A 17185-nucleotide genomic window follows, 5' to 3' on the forward strand; every position below is an offset into this window, starting at 1 on the left:
TGAGACTTACAGCTTAGATCTGTCGAATCTGAGGGGAGCCCTGGACTGTTGTTTAGATTTCCCCTGTATCTGTCCATTCACCCACTGAACACCGTCCAATCTGTCAAGTAAAATATCTCATCAGTACAACAAGTTTTAGGCTTCTGGGATTAATATGCTACAATGACTTAGGCATAAAATGCTTTTAAATCCAAAGGCTTGGCTAAAGTTATGAGAAATTAACAGGGTTATCACAATTATCCAGAATTCAAAATGAAATAAAGCAACAATTATCAATGAATGAATATGAATTTAAAAGACTTTCACCTTTTGGCTAACCCTTTGACTCCAAATTTTTTAGCCATGTCTTGAAGCAGTCTCACAGGATCTTTTTCAGCCATTGCTGTTTTTACGTTTTTCTTTTCTTTCCCTTTCTTCTTCTGTGTCACTTCAAAAGCAGATTTACCCCTTAATGAGCTTAAGTATTCTCCATCAAAGTCATTCTCATTACAATCTTTTTCTGTGAGAACTGACTTGAATTCAAACGCACTCCCGACCTTCAGCAGGTCACATGAGTCAGTGTATATGTAGGTCAGCATCTGCTCAAAAATCTCGGGGTTCACGTCTGGGATATCCAGGGTGGTCTGTTCCTCCTCTGTTGCCCTTCGTTTGACCTCTGCTATCAGCTTGTAGAATAGGTCAGATCGACTGAGCAGAATAAACTTGTGAGCTGCCCAACTCCTACTTTTGACCTGTGGTAAAAAAAAAAATATATACAATCAGGCAGATCACCAAATTTCTGCAGCACCTTATTATTACAACTTAAGTATTTAAAATTTATTAGCTAGACAAAATATATGTGACATTTCAGAATGATATTTTTGAAAGCAAATCACAAGAAAAATAAAATATTTGCAAATAACAAATGATTTACAAAATAAAGTAAAGAAAAGAAAACAGAAATTAACATGCATTCTTGATAAGCACCCCATTGAAATTTTACTCTATTCATGCTGCTATCAATCTTGTGTCTTTCTTTCAATGCACTTTTTTCAGCCTCACCTTAAGAATGATGTCATGAATCATATCAAACTCATCGGCCTCCTCTAGAAGTTGTCTGAAATGTAACACCATTTCTGATTGCCTGGTACTAGGGACGTCAGTTAAACTGCAGGAAAAAATCATACAACACTCTAATAATTCATGATTCATTTTAAATTCCAATTCCAGTAAAAGAAATGGATTTGAAATGTTCATAATGCACATTTGGAGAGCACTAAGTTTCTTAAGCTAATTTTTCATTTGGACTTCAATGTTACACTTTTATTGGCTAAAAGCTAACACTCGAATAAATACAATATGACTATTATTAACCTTCTACACATTCATGTCTTAGCAATAAAATAAAATGTATTATCCACAACTGCTATCTACAATAATTATTCCTCAACAGACACGGTTCCTACCATGAGTTGGGGAGGGACTGCATCACACAGAAGTTATGTCCCTTTGGATCCATGAAGATGCGAGTCCCTCGGTGGATTTCAGGAAGTCGGTGAAGCATGACATCCTCAGCTTCATCCTTCAGGAGGAGATCAATCAACCGTAACTCAAAGTCACTTGTCTCATGCTCTGAAAATCAGAGATATTTAATATGAAAAGATTTTAAGTTACCACAATACCTTTTACAAGTAAGATTTTGTTACTTAATATTGAGAATGTTTTCAACAAAAGTGAACTTGTCTAATACTATCATTACCTGTGACTTAAGTTTAATACAAAAAATATTGGATGTTGTTTGCATCTTCGAATGCAACAAATCAAAGGACAATCAAATTTTTGTTAGCTGTGACTGCCAACTACACTGTATTATCCCTAACCTTTGGCTGGCTGTGTGTTCTCCTTCCCTCCTTTCTTCATCACAAAGTTGCCTAAGAAGGCCTCCCCATAATCTGTTACTATGGCGACATTATTGGTACTCAGAGCCACATCTCTCACGGTCAGCTGACGTCGGATGGCCCAGCGACATCTCTTTAGACTGGGACTAGCGGCGTGCCAGACAAACACCTATAGCAGGTAATAAAACATTAATACTTACTGTAAATGTATTATATTTGGTGAGTATGATATTTGGCAGAAATTCATTTTTCAACAAGTTAGTGTACTTTTGATTTTGTGCTATCTGAATGTGCTTGATATAAATGTATGATAAACAAGACATTTGACAACAAATTTGATTTACCGGACTCTGATTTCCACCAAAATCGCTAAATAGAATACTGTAGACATACTATTTTCCCTGAGGTCATAATCTCGATTTCTCTTGAATCCGCAGGTAGAAAATTATGCGGATTTCTTTGACTCTCAGTATATTCCTTACAAGTGTATTTAAATACGATGGGACAAATTTCGGTGGACAATTGCTGACCGCGTACATATCATAAATTGATACCACCCAGAAACAAGTACTTCTACAGTACATCACTAAATATAATACGTTTACAGTGAAAGGTTAAACTCTAGCCCACAATCTATTATCATGAGCAGTCACATATATTAAACATGATGACATTTTAGCTCACCTTTCCGCTGGTATTGAGGAGTAAGATGCGTAGTTCTGTACCCCCTCGTTCTCTCAGGACATCAAGATCAGACAGGTGGTCCAAATTTCCTCCAGACACCAAAATCTTCTGGATTTCTTGCCATCTGTGAAAAAAAATCACATTGTTTACAGGTACATTCAACACTTATATTGAAAACAAAAAAATTAACTTTGTCTGTGTGAAAGAAATACTATTTCCATACTACCCAGTCATTGAACTCTTTCATACAATCATTTCTATCAATTTATTTTTTTTAAAGAAAACCTACTTGGTAGCGATTTTCCTGCATTGGTACTCATGTAGGACATAGATATCCCCACGCGTCGTCATACACACAGTTGCCGCGTCAGAACACGACACCATGACGATGGAGATGTCGGGGTGATTTAGGTTGGACACTTGTCTTAACTGGGTCTGCTTCTCTGCTCCCTTAGGGTGACCTAAAAATAGTAACAAAATGTTTAAAGTTCATTAGACTAAATTAATATCAAGAATTACCCCTCAAGGTATAAAAGATCTCAGGCAAATTTTTTCTTCACTGAGGCTAAAGATCAAGTTCAAGGTCATCTGATTTTGGAATAATGATTTTAAGATGAGTCATACCTAACTGTCCGGCATTCAGTCCACATGTGTACACAGCATCACTCGTGTACAAGACAGTGTGAAATCTGCCAACACACACACCCTTAATAGACTTCCCCTTAATGTTTTTACCAGTCACCTAAAAAAGGAGAAATTTTACCTCTTAACATCTGTACATTATGCACACTGCAGATAAATCATTCAAGTTATCTGCCTTACAAAGAGAGACTTGTTTGACTGCAATAAGACATACATACAAAAGGCATGCAAGCTTTGATCAAAAAAGCTTATTTTACATGGTTTAAAAAACCAAATTTGGTTGTCACTATAAAGCTATCCTCCAAGTTTGAAATCAATAATTTTTGACATGATAATCTCGATTGGAACCATTATCTACTAATCTCCTATCTAGTCATTACCTGTTTAGGGATGAGGGATTTAGGAATAGTTGAGGACTGTCCCAACTGATGACTATCATTCAATCCACAGGAGTACACTGAACCACTAAAAACATAATGGGAAATGATTTTAAAAATTTACATGAATGTAAATATTGAAATAAGCATCCACACCAGCAAAAAGAGACCATTTCATGATCAATGTGTAAAGAGGAAAACTAAGCATAGGATGATCATGATTCTAATACATGTACATATCATCAATCTTTATTACATAATATCTCTGAGTACTTAATATTCAATGATTTGAATTCAATCCATATCATGATATACCTCTTGTTTACAATACATGACCTACTTACTCAGTGAGGAGGAACACTGTGTGATCTCTAGAGGCCACGACCAGAGTACAGACTTGACCTTTCAGTGTCTCCACCTGCCTAGGAACCTAAAAACAAAGGGAAGATAACTCAAATAAAAATTTTGATTGCTGATTTTTTTCCCTCAGATAATATCATGTGATATTATACTTGGGTATAAAAACTAGTATGCAATGTTATTATCATTTCAGAGGTCTGTCTATAATACAGTTTATAGTCACTTCCTTTTACTGTGTAGGTCTGTTAGTACATGTAAGTACTAACTGTTACCTGTAATATTGTACTTACTGTATAAGTCTGTTCGTCCCCATGCCCTAACCTCCCTCCCTGGCCGTGTCCACAGGTGTACACCTGACCATCAGTCGTCAGAAACACAGAGTGGTATTTACACAACACAGCCTGTAGCAAATACAATAGAGTTTTACTCCCAGTAATCTTGCAACAAAAAGGAAAATAGTCAGTAATGGAATGCAATGATTTCAGAATAAAGAGGCTTTAAAACACACACTTTGGTAGTAGATCATTAAACCCTGCTCTGCTTCCAAATAATTAATTAATCTTAGAATCTTATAATACAGATTGCTTCTCCATTCTCTCTAATATTGCACCCATATTGTAGTCTACGTATACATGTTTATTGCCATGAACTGTTTCCTCATGTCGATAAAATTTTTTCCATAATTATGTCTCCCTGTACTTCTTAACCCGTTCATAGAGACACCTTTCTTACCTCTTTCACTGAGATACCATTCTTACCTCTTTCACTGAGATACCATTCTTTCTGAACTCTTCAATGACCTCTGGGTGACCTCTCCTCTGCTCCTTACCATGACCCAAGGTCAAATTGGTGTTATCTCCCCAAGTATAGACATCTGACAGATCTGTAAGATAAAATGGATAAAATTATGATTCACACTGTTCTACTAAAATAATTGAAAACTGTCAAGTTAAAAAGAATTCTTCTGTAACAAATATTTTCTCGTAAACTTAAGAGAGATACTTTTACTTTTAGATACCAATTATTGCTCATAATTTGCCTGTCACAGAATGGACTATGATTTAGATTTATGATTTCAAAATTTAACTGCAAATAATGAGGGCAACAACAGATTACATGATGTGATATCTACCTCCTTTATCGTACGAGATGTGAGGTGGGCGGTCCTTCATCGCGACATCTAGTGGACTCAGTCCTAGGTGATCCCGAGTGTACAGATCACTGTTGTACTGAAATCATAGAAAAAAGTAGAAAAAGATGGCTTCATGCCTAAAAGATGGTTTTAATGGCGACTCTCATTTGTTTTTGTGTATGCAGCATAGGGCTGGATCAATATATCAGTAATCGGTATATATCGATATTTTTTAGCAATACGATAACCGATACAGAGATGCTTGTGTATTGCTCGATTATTTCAACGTTTAATTAAGAGAAAGAAAAACGTGAAAGTGACTAATATTACGAACGACTTATCTTAAATCGGTTAAACGTATGTAAACATGTCAAAAGTGTAGGGTCGCTACGTAAAAGTCAGCAGCAAAAAAGGCAAAATGTAATTATATTTGTCAACAAGAAGTCGCAAGTTCTGGAGGAACAACGAGCCTATATATTATTACCCGTCTCAGACGGCATCGCAACATTGACCTGTTCGCTACTGTGAAACTTGGAGGCAATTCCGGTAGGTAAAATGGCGCGTCGAAAAAAAAAGTCATGGAATGTAAACCGATATTGCGATAATGAGATATCAATCAGAATTTTTAAGTCATAGTTTATTTTAACTTCGGTAAAATATTTTATCTGCCATTACTTCCACTAGTACGACGTCAAGTGAAGTATCAACACTGTCAAACAGGTCAATGTTGTGATGTCGTCTGTGGCTTCAGAACGTGTATTTAGTACCAGTGCCACTGTATTTACATGCACAAGGGCTTGTCTGAAACCTAAGTGGATCGATGCCTTGATTTTTCTGAAGTAAAAATATGGGCAAATAACATTAATCTGTCATACATTGTCCATTCAAAGAGAATAGAAAAGAAACAAGGATTTAAAATGTTTTATTGTAAATTTATGCTTTTAATAATTAAAAAACACTATCAGCTCTTAAAAAACATGCAAAGAATAGTGTATTCTCATTTGTCTGTATCGGCAATATGTATCGCATATCGCACCTCTGTATTGCAATATGTATCGTATCGAAAAATTTCTTTCAATACCCAGCCCTAATGCAGCAATAGTTAGATTTTATCGGAATCCCCATAATCAGATATTAATCATCAATCAAATGAATTCACATTGTTCATCTTGGCACTTTTCTTTGTGTTTTACTGTATGTATCTTAATAGATGATTTATCACAAATTTTGCTTTAATCAAATTCAACTTTCACAGATGTATTTATACCTGAATAAGAAGTCTGGCTGCGGCCAGCTGTACACATAGTCTCTTTACCTGAATAAGAAGTCTGGCTGGGGCCAGCTGTACACATGGTCTGTTTACCTGAATAAGAAGTCTACCTAGACCCAGCTGTAGGCATGGTCTCTTTACCTGAATAAGAAGTCTAGCCACTGCCAGCTGTCCGTAAAACAAGGCTCTGTGGAGGGCTGTCCACCCTGACTCTGCGTCCTTCAGTGTCAGGTCGCCACCTTTCTCCTCCAGCAGCCATTCCACGATCTCCACTTTACCACAGGAGGCAGCCATGTGGAGGGCTGACCTCCCAAACATGTCATTGTGGTGCCCCGCAGCGTAACACAGTCGGGCGAAAGCCTGGACCTCCTGAAGTGTTCCCTTGGTGATGGCTGCCACCATTTCATAAGCGTGGTTCTTAGAGCGGCACTTGGGGCCACATTCAGGTTCAAAGGTTATAGGCATTGCTTATGGATAAGTAGTGACTTAAAAGTATGTTAACAGTTTAAAATGTTAATGAAATGTTTCTTTTACAAGGAAAAATGAAAACAGGGAAATGAATATAATAAATAAATTAAAGTTGATTATGAATGAAGAACAGGACAGGTCAGCACGGTCCTCTTCAGTGAAGTGGCTGGCTGTATTTACATATAAAACGCTGGATGCCAGCTACAAGTTTGTAAATAATGGATGCCCATACAGGGCAGCCATTGTTGTTTCATCCTCAAAAAGCCATACTTGCATTGGAGGAACCTACAATGAAAACAGAATCTGCTTAGTAGTAATAATAGCATTTTTAATTGCACATGCAGTTTTACGAGCCCAATTTAAATTAAAACAATAGAAGAATTTGTGTTTGCTTTGATGCGCCGTCAATATATTATGCTAATTATTTCTTTTTTCTTGATCCCTAAAGGACATAACTCAATATTATCTTTGCACACTGTTATTAAATTTAATGATCTGTTGTCTGGGCCCTCCTGATATGTTTGTCTGAATTTCCCCTTATGATATGTAGCAACAATTTTGCAACTGTGACACATATTAGTGCTTGCACATTTACTAAAAAGACTTTGTATTTTCTACAAAATCCTGAATGGAATTTTCTCAAATTAAAAAAAAATTGTCTGCACCATACAGGAAATATTGATGCCTTACTCCGTTAAGCGTCGGAACTCACCAAGTTAGCTGAAAGATATTTTACTAAAAATAAAATTCCTGGTGATTGAGACTTCAGAAAAAGACTTCATGACGATAAAACACCTAACATACGAGAATCATACGTGTTCATTTTATGGAGTTTTCGGCCAATTTCATAACAGGAAGTAACCTTGGAAAAGTAATTTTACAGTAATTTTGTTAAGCTGCATATTTCCGGATTCTAATTAAACGGTTCTCAATTAACAGTTCTTTAAACGGAATATTAAAGTAGATTACTGCTTTGATGTTTTAAGTAAACTAATAGATAAATAAGAAATGCAGGTAAATATTACCAGATTACTCTAAAACCGGTTAATTTTTTCTCGGAAATAATAAATCTGACCATAAGTATTTTAACCCTCATCGTGTAAAATTTCCAAATAAGGAAATGAAAACACTCAAATCGCCACTTCCGTGTAAAACACATGTTATGAGTAACACAATCTGATAGAGTGGGTTAATTTAAGGCATTAAATCACTCTGAAAGGAGGGTAAAGATATTGTTATCAACACAAGTCATACAGACCTCGAGGACAATCGTTAAAATGCAGGTAAACTATTTTTTCTCTACTTCTTAAAAAGGAAATTAGGAATGAAATTTTTTTAAAAATACATGAATTAGAAGTTGGTATACATTCGCATTATTTTACTTGATGGTGTAAATAAATGGTTGATATATCTAAGTTCCTTAACTACACACTTCCAACATGTGTAAATGTCTTTTATCCCCCCCCCCCCTTTCATCTCCACTGCTTTCAAAATTTATAAGAAATTTAAGTTCCAAGGGGAAGCATTTTATTTCAATGCTTAGGTGCGATGTTTTATATGTTTCAAGCTCTGCTTCTTAAGTTAAACTTAAATTATGTGATTATGATGACCCTTGGAGGGGTTTGAGGTAATTCCATAATTTGTCAATACATTAGTTCTCGGTCAACACATACTTACTTACTTATCTTATCGTTACTTATCGTTGGTTTCCAATTCAGGCTCCCTAAGGATCCTCTTCATTGGACTCCCTATATCCTACTTCAGTTTTAGTATTACTCACTACGTGACTTCCGGATATTGTAGCCATAAAAAGAATAAAACATTCTTGTGAAGAAGTTTGAAACAATTACTTCTACATGTTCTAGGCCCAACCCAATTTAATATGTAAACATGTAGCTGTATACTTACTTCTCTTCCTCTTCTTTTTATCCCAATGCTGACATTTTCCTTTGATAGGACCCTAATGCTGACACAGAGTGGAATGATGTTCTACGAGCCAAGGGAATCATCCCGCCCAAAGAGAAAGAAGTCTCAGAGGATGATATTGTCAACATCATGGAGGCCACCATTCAAAGCAAAACCACAGGTTTATTAGCCTTAGATAATTTAGTTTGAGTTTTAACACATCATTTGATTGGAGAAAAGAGTAAGTTTATATCGTATAACATATTAAGTTGCCACAATGTATAACTCAGCTTGATGTTGCTCTTAAAACATGATCAATGTTGAAGCCATTTTTGTAGAAAAAAAAGTCTTATTGTTTACACTGAAATTAGAGTAGAAGGAATTAGCAGTTTTAGATGTAAACAGCCCAAAGTTATTTCATATCGAACAACATAGATTAAAATAAGCTTTTTTATTCCTTAAACATGTTAAACATGTAAAATATGCTCTCTTCATATCTGAATTAATTTTTACAAGTAACTATATATTTACAAGTTTTCAGAATGATATATTTTACATGTATTAATCTAATGTTAGGACTCTGTGGGTTATAGCTAAAATCCTGTCATAGTGAGAATATGTACAGTTCTTAGAAGATGTCATTATACCATTAAACATGTTAAATCCAGCTGATTTTGTCTTCTTAGTTCATTTCAACACAGGCATTGTTTATGCTGAAATAATAATTATTAATGCGATGATGAAATATTTCTGTAGATAAAACATTAGAGGATATGACGTTAGATGAACTTAATGAAAGAGAAGATGAGATTGATGAAGAGGAAGAGAGAATTTTTGAAGCCTACAGGTCAGTATTTTATACATGTAAATGTCTACAGGTCAGTATTTTATACATGTAAATGTCTACAGGTCAGTATTTTATACATGTATAAAATGTCTACAGGTCAGTATTTTATACATGTAAATGTCTACAGGTCAGTATCCAGGGTTTAACACTAACTTTCACTGGTTTAGTCCCTTTTATTAAAAAGAAGGATTGGATACTTCCATATTCAAGTGATAACGTTCACCGTAATATTGGCATATGAGTTATATGGCGTCGGTAGTCTAGTGGTTAAGGTGCCGGACTCCAAACCGAAAGGTTGTGAGTTCGAATCCTGGCCGCGGCAAGTCGACGTTGTGTCCTTGGGAAAGGCACTTTACACGAATTTCCTCACTCCACCCAAGTGTAAAAGGGGTACCTGGCTATAGACAGTGAAAGATATTGTCAGAATGTAAGTGTTCTAGCGCTGATTACGGCAGCTTGCACTGAGAAAGATTCTGGATTGTTAAGGTCTGCTGGGGTAATCATGGTAATAATGATTGTAAAGCGCTTTGAGTAGCATTTATGCTAGAAAAGCACTATATAAATCCAATCATTATTATTATTATTATATTCAATGCTTGGTTATTTAATGAGGATTATCACCTGTGTAATGTATTATCCTTTCTGAATGAAATTATTCTGCAGGAAAAATATTAGTAACAAAAATAAATTTTTAAATTCTTTTAGATTTTGTGGAAAGACTTGTGCAATTTGTTATAAAGAATATCATTATAATCTGCTTTGAATATACATGTACGAGGGTTGTCCCAAAATTCCGTAGACAAGCGTTGTTTTCTAGGAACCATATGTCATACATTAATGAAACTTCGTATATAGATTAAACCAACACTATCTAATAAATTTATGGACAAATATGGAATAATTACACAGATTATTCCAAATTAAAACTACTTAAGACACATTTCATTGTCAGGTGTAGGAAGGCAGTGCAATACCCAAAAGTTGCAATTAAAATTTGGTAATATATAAAATCACACGGAAAAGGAATTATTACCCGTAATTTTTAAATGGAAATGAAAATTCTTAATATTGTTTATTAACTATATTTCCTCACATTTTGGTGTTTATGCTTTGATAAATATGAATTTTATGACGTTTTATATACATGGGGTTGAAATCCAACCTTTTGAAAAATGGCGGCTGCATCGGCACAGGCGGCGCACTGGGCTATGACCAAGTGTATTGATCCTGAAATATCAAATTCACTGTTACAGAAATGTACCAGTAACGTGTTTGGTAGACTAGGAAACTTTTTCTCGTCCTAAGTATTTGAAATGACTAAAACAGTTTCTCTATGTAAATGTGAATAACAGTAACTAAAATAAAAGACAAGGCTAAGAAGTGGACAAGAGTTCCATTGTGCAACTCCATTAGAGAAAACAGATGAAAAGCCCGTAGAAATATAGTGTTTTCAAATTAATATTATTTCAAACCAGTAAATGCACATACTTTGTTTTCATATTTAAATGTTTGATCATATCAAGTTATTGATATATTTCACATATATAACTATAACTGTTTTGTTTATTTTAAGAATTTGATTCTGGTAATTAAAATATTTTTTCCAAATATTTGAACCATTGACATTTGTATTTTTTGCATTTGCAGATTGCTGCGGGTGTTAGAGAACGATATCACTTTAAATGTTATAACTCGAAAAGTTTTCAAGTAAACATGATAAGACTTCATAATTTTTCTGCCAAAAACACGCTTTATCCACCCTGAAAATTTTATAAAGATACATCCATTTATTCAAAAGATATAAGCTCAGTCTACGCAATTTTGGGACAACCCTCGTATGTGTGAGCAAGATACCATGATGTTTTATGCCTGCTGTGATTAAGCAGAGCTTGAACTTTTTTGATAATTTTCATTTTGTATGCTGTTTATCGTTACCAGGAGACAAAGAATGGCAGAGATGAGACAGGCTCAGATGAAGGCTAAATATGGAGAGGTCAAGGAAATATCCAAGGTCGATTACGTCACAGAGGTCAACAAGGCGGGGGAAGGTGTCTGGGTTGTTCTACATGTCTACAAACAATCGTAAGTACCACTGAGTAGAAAAAGTACTAACCATCAACAACAACGCACAATTGTTCTTTGTGTATTACAGTTTTGATGATCAATTTAATTTTCTGTAAAAAAAAACATAAAAATCTTTAAAACATTCATCACTCCTATCCCCCAATCTGTAGACTCACTGGAATTTCAGCTTGTTGCCTTTTCTTCATAGATACACTTCAGAAATTACTTCAATAATTTTGTTACCAGAAGATTTCAAAGTAATTATAATTTAATCCATTACTTTTCAAAATTATTGACCACATATCAGTGATTGGAATAAACATTTTACGTTTGGCATGCATTAATCATCATTTACATTTTTTTTTTCTGCTTTCAGAATTCCATTATGTAAATTATTAAATCAACACATATCAACGTTAGCAAAGAAATTTCCTGACGTAAAGTTTTTACGGAGTGAGTCTAGTGTATGCATTCCTAACTACCCAGATAAGAATCTGCCTACGATATTTATATACTTTGAAGGGGACCTTAAAAAGCAATATGTTGGACCACTTGTGTTCGGTGGGATGAACTTTAAACAAGACGGTAAGAATAACTAATGTAGGAATGTAATAATTGTGAATTGATACAAAATTTCTCAGCACCAGATTTGGTTGTACCTTGCTATTCTTATAAATAGCACATAATTACATGTATATGTTAAGAATGTGGTAACTATTAGTTTTAGCTCACTGTGAGTGTCCAGGATATGTAATATGAAGTCTGTTTATGTTTCACATTACCAGAATAAGAAAATTAATATACTATTATTTCCATCTCTAACTTTTTCCCCTGTGATAACTCTTTGAAAGTTAGCGGAGTTGATTTCTTAATAATTCTACCGGAATGTAAATTAGGCAGGACAATAGGTTAGGAGCTAAGGAGGCCTTGTACTGTATGCATGCAAATCTCATGCAAAACTGTCTCTGTGTCTGACGCTAGGAGGCCAAATATGCATGTAAATCTCATGCGACTGCCTTTGTGTTTGACGTCATTGGGCGAGGACTATTGAAATTGGCAAGGGAGACTTCTTGTATTTTAAATCTATCTACATTTAGTCTAAATCTACAATTTTATTTCACAGTGAAATGGAAATATAAGGAATCATTGTCAAGTTAGTTAAGGATGTCAGGGACATCAACAATACTGGGAAACATGGGATAATTTATGCATAAACGGGCTTTGCCCATTATACAGATTATCCCATGTTTCCCACTATTGATGCCTTGGCATTCTGTACTAAAGAGTGATTCCTTAATTATGTAATAGTAATTTAAATAGCTTCCATATTTGATTTTAAGTTTCATTTATAAAATGTTGACTTCTTGGACAATAGCAAAGGTGGGGGGGGGGATCCAAAACTCAGAATTTTCCATGTGTCTCACTGAGTTCTAAATAACAAGGTTTGCTGCACTATAATTTAAATAAAATCATCAAGAAAAAGATTCTGATATCTGTGCTGCTATAAGTGTCTTTTATGTTCTGTTGTAGAGCTGGAGTGGATGTTATCGGAGGTTGGAGTTTTGAAGACGGACTTGGAGGGACCGCCAAAACGTGAAATCCACGACGTCATGGACTCGGCTGTACGACAGAATAGACTGGACGATGGCGACAGTGACGAAAATGACTGGTGAAACACGTGCTCTGTGTCTGTGAACGACAGAAGGAAAAACTGACCTTTATCTCGAAGTGCCCCTTTGATATGTTTTTATGAAATTGAAAAATTGCCAAAATCTGAAACTTATAAAAACAATAAAAGTATATGATCTAACATAATTATGAAGAATAGAGTGCAAAGTATTTACCATCAACAGGGCTGTAAAGATTGATGAAATATAAAGTACTGTAGTTTATTTTCATCATTATGCAGTATTTTAATTACTTTTCAGATTGGAAGATGTTTTTATCTGAAGTGAATGGGGTAAAATTTATAAGAGTTGAACTTATTAACACACTTTATTTGATAATTAAAGCACAAATGTATTTTGTGAAATGTCAAACATCATAAATGAAGAAAAAATGTGTAACAATTTAACATTAAACATGTTAAAAGAGTTTAAGCTATGGTGTTAAATATGTATACAGTGTATATCAGATCAGGGGAGCATTTTCATTTCACGCATTTTCTGGATGAATAGAAACAGACAGTCATAAATGTGCAAAGCAAGTTAACTGTGTTGATGTTTCCGGAAAGACTTGGAACCAATGCATATTTTGAAATTTAAAATAGGCACATTTGTTGTGAATTACAAAATAGTTTTTGATCCCTTTGACTAAATGCACCCCTTTTCCAGATAAACTGCATTTAGGAAAAGGTGGAAATACTAATTGATATAATTAAGAAATAAATATCTGTTATTTCATATTATAATTGTATGAAAGAAAATTAAGTTATTGAATAATTTTTGTTTTTTGCAAATGCTCAGTATGTTTTGACACTTTTACCCCTACTTGCTAGTTACACATATGATGTTACAGTATATAATATGTATGTATGTTTGTTGCAGCTTTTTGTCAGCCATAAATGACATTTTTCACCACCAAGTTTCTAACTTAGTCAAACATTATATGTCATGATGCATACTGTATTCCAATTAAATGTGTATAACCAGACACGACTTTAAGATTTATCTTCTTTAGCCAAACTTGATCAGGAATTGGAATTCATTGAAGAATGTGGGAAGGAGGGTCATTAGCTTTCATTTTATGTACAATCCGATTAATAACTGATATTTCAATTTTAACTGCTATGCTTTTTCCCAAAAGATATAATCCATTGATTAGTCTTCAAGTTGGTTTCTTTTCAATGTACGAGGGGTGATCAAAAAGTTCACGAACTATCTCTATATCTACAAAACCACAGTTCAGATTAGAATGAAACATGGTGCACACATAACCATACACAAGTTCTATAAATAGCGTATGCTGAAGAAAGTTTTGCTCCTTGTTTGTGACGTCACAATGTGAAAATGACGTCACTATGTAGGTCACTTGTGACGAAAAGTTGTTGTCTCAGTCGTACTCGTTAAACAAACGACTGTAAAATTTATTGCATATCTTAGAAAGCCCTTTGCCAAAACATATAATAATTTGTACATAGTTTATGAAGGCAAATGCCTTACTATAAACTTAATCAATGATTGGATTGATCGTTTTAGTGAAGTAATGCAGATGGTTAAAAATGATACATGCCATGTTGCTCTGTGAAAACAAGTTTGGAAAGATACGTGTTTTTAATTAAGCAATTTGCTACCAAAGACCTCCAATTAACACTTTGAAAAATAGTTGAATATTTGAACAATAATATAATTAATAAATACATAAGATATCGTTTACTTTCGATTTTAAACATATTAGTTATGATAAAAAGGAGGCAACCATGCTGTATCCACCTTAAATAAACGTCTCTCCGGAGAAAGAAGATTTGTGTTTTAATGGTCGCCATGCTTATTTTCGGAAAGGATATTCTTTTATTACATTTTTTCCCGTGAAATACTGTGATTTATTCATTGAATAAAAATAATATCCTGTCACAGTGTGAAAGGATATCAAAATGATATCCTGTCACAGTGTTACGAATATCAGAAGTGCGGGAAAACTCTCGATCTCCCTTCCCATAACGATGATTGCTATAAAAAAAAAAGCTTCCTTGACCTAATATAAGAAAATGGAGATAATAATCAATTCTGACAGTGAATAAAACTGTCAAAATTACCAAAAATATGTTGCTAAATCCATGTTTACCGTGCTTTCACATTACATAGCTATGACGTATCAACCGCTCAACTATGACGTCACGAGCCTATGACTGTATTACAAAAAGACAGGCAAAGAAAAAATCAATGATTTATTTTAATAAAAATGTAATAAACAGAAAATTCAATATTTTGTAGTTGAATATGGAATTTATTTCACGAGTGGGACAGGATTTTTTGATATTTTCACTCGTGCTTCGCACTCGTGAAAATATCAAAAATCCTGTCCCACTCGTGAAATAAATTCCATATTCAACTACAAAACATTGAATATCCTCTATATCTACCCATTCTGTTGCCAAGATTTGACCATTTCTGACAATGAACTGGTCTTATTATGAAAATTTACTTACATGGATAAGAATATAACACTCAGAAAAATCTTTCAGTTTTTGTGACAAAACGCTATGGAGGGTGTCACGTGACCGCCAATATCACGTGATTCGCACATGCGCAGAACAGTGGCATATGTGCATAAAAATTGGAGAGGACTAATTTAAAATATAATCAACACTGAAACCAAATATGGTTTCTTTTATGGAAGTTATTCAATTAGTTCGCGAACTTTTTCATCAACCCTCGTATAATCAAAGCACACTAGGTGATGCGTTTGAAACATTGTTTTTGGATCAAAAAGTCATCATTTCAGTTAGTTGAGAGTATCATTGGATTGAAGAGTTATAAGCGAAACATTGGTAAATTCGATTTCATTTTTTTCTTTCAAAACTATTTTTTTAATCCATTTTGTATATAATACTTTCTGATCTCCAAATTTAAGAGAAGGATCAGGTACAAGTTTCCCCTAATGACTAGTCACATCCGCCAAAAGTCCTATACATTATAGATAAATAGTCAAATACAGTATAAAAACAAGGGCCTAATAATTGGTAAAAATGTTTTAGTTATTTCCCGATCATGACAAGAAGCACACGACGGGTGTGATCGGTTGGTAGGGAATGCTCAATCCTCCATGGCACCTGATCCCATCTCTGATGTTTTGGAGGTCTGTGTTTGCCCAGCTCTTTTTTTGTATTATTCTACGGACATTCGATCTTGAATACTTTTTGTTATCTCCATAGATTTCATTCTATACTAAACCAACCGTGAAATTGATTTGATTACCATTTTCGTGTAAATATGTACAGAGAAATTTGTGCTAAAGTTACGTCACAATGTGAATGCCGAAACTTTGATAAAAAATAATAAAGGTACAGGGCAGTCATAAATTCAAATACAAGGTATCTTTTTTGTGCTTTAAAAATAGTAAAAGTAAATATAAGAACAGTTACTGTTTTTTTTTTTAAGTTGAGCATGTTTTGCGCGAAGTATTGGTTTGTGAATCACACAGACTCGCACGTAGGCATATTTTTCAAGAATAGCTATCACACCTTAGAAAATACCAGTATGCCTATGTGACAAGTCTGACAGTGTGTGATTTACACACCGATTACTTACACAAAACTTAAAAACATTTCTTAAATATCGACGACGTGTGATCAGTTGACAAAGAATATGGTGAAGTAGAAATATAAAAAATAAACATAGTCTGAAAAAATTCTTTCTTATTTTACTAGAAAGAGATCTCAATAGTAATCCAAATCCAAGCTGATGACGTTTACTTTTTTTATCGTCAATATCCCTTACTTACGCAGTTCTCAGTATACATGTACTTAATTTTGCATACGAGGATTATATGTCTCTCGGTTAATTTAATATGTAAGTGCATACTGTTGTGAGATGTGTTGTATTTTTATTATTTCATCAT

At 34.3% G+C, this 17185-nt stretch overlaps 2 protein-coding genes across 4 annotated transcripts in view; one reads left to right on the forward strand and one right to left on the reverse strand.

Annotated features, from left to right (window-relative positions):
• The window catches only part of LOC134250595 (inhibitor of Bruton tyrosine kinase-like), an 18231-nt gene extending 10565 nt beyond the window's left edge, over nt 1-7666 (reverse strand). For both annotated transcript variants that reach the window (XM_062732958.1, XM_062732957.1), the window contains exons 1-15: nt 7523-7666; nt 6484-7095; nt 5073-5169; nt 4699-4823; nt 4231-4341; nt 3925-4010; nt 3584-3668; nt 3186-3303; nt 2851-3022; nt 2562-2685; nt 1860-2046; nt 1446-1611; nt 1042-1147; nt 307-731; nt 11-100 (exon numbers count right to left, since the gene is read on the reverse strand). In XM_062732958.1, coding sequence (XP_062588942.1) covers nt 11-100; nt 307-731; nt 1042-1147; nt 1446-1611; nt 1860-2046; nt 2562-2685; nt 2851-3022; nt 3186-3303; nt 3584-3668; nt 3925-4010; nt 4231-4341; nt 4699-4823; nt 5073-5169; nt 6484-6807 — 2216 coding nt within the window. In that variant the 5' untranslated portion in view covers nt 6808-7095; nt 7523-7666. The remainder of the gene's footprint in view (nt 1-10; nt 101-306; nt 732-1041; nt 1148-1445; nt 1612-1859; nt 2047-2561; nt 2686-2850; nt 3023-3185; nt 3304-3583; nt 3669-3924; nt 4011-4230; nt 4342-4698; nt 4824-5072; nt 5170-6483; nt 7096-7522) is intronic.
• Nucleotides 7667-7921: 255 nt separating this feature from the next.
• On the forward strand, nt 7922-14281 carry LOC134250596 (phosducin-like protein 3). Of its 2 annotated transcripts, XR_009988530.1 has the most exons (7): nt 7922-8093; nt 8767-8896; nt 9472-9562; nt 11501-11644; nt 12003-12211; nt 13157-13354; nt 13603-14281. XR_009988530.1 is itself a non-coding variant. In XM_062732959.1 (6 exons), the coding sequence occupies exons 1-6, from the start codon at nt 8088-8090 to the stop codon at nt 13297-13299; spliced, it is 723 nt and encodes a 240-aa protein (XP_062588943.1). In that variant the 5' UTR covers nt 7922-8087; the 3' UTR covers nt 13300-14281. The 2 variants fall into 2 exon arrangements, 1 of the variants encoding a protein (XP_062588943.1); XM_062732959.1 differs by having other exon boundaries at nt 13157-14281.
• Nucleotides 14282-17185: the final 2904 nt, after the last annotated feature.

This window comes from Saccostrea cucullata, unplaced genomic scaffold (genome assembly GCF_032062105.1).
Source record: "Saccostrea cucullata isolate Sc308-1 unplaced genomic scaffold, CSIRO_AGI_Scuc_v1 ctg3203, whole genome shotgun sequence".
Classification (NCBI taxonomy): Eukaryota; Metazoa; Mollusca; class Bivalvia; order Ostreida; family Ostreidae; genus Saccostrea; species Saccostrea cuccullata.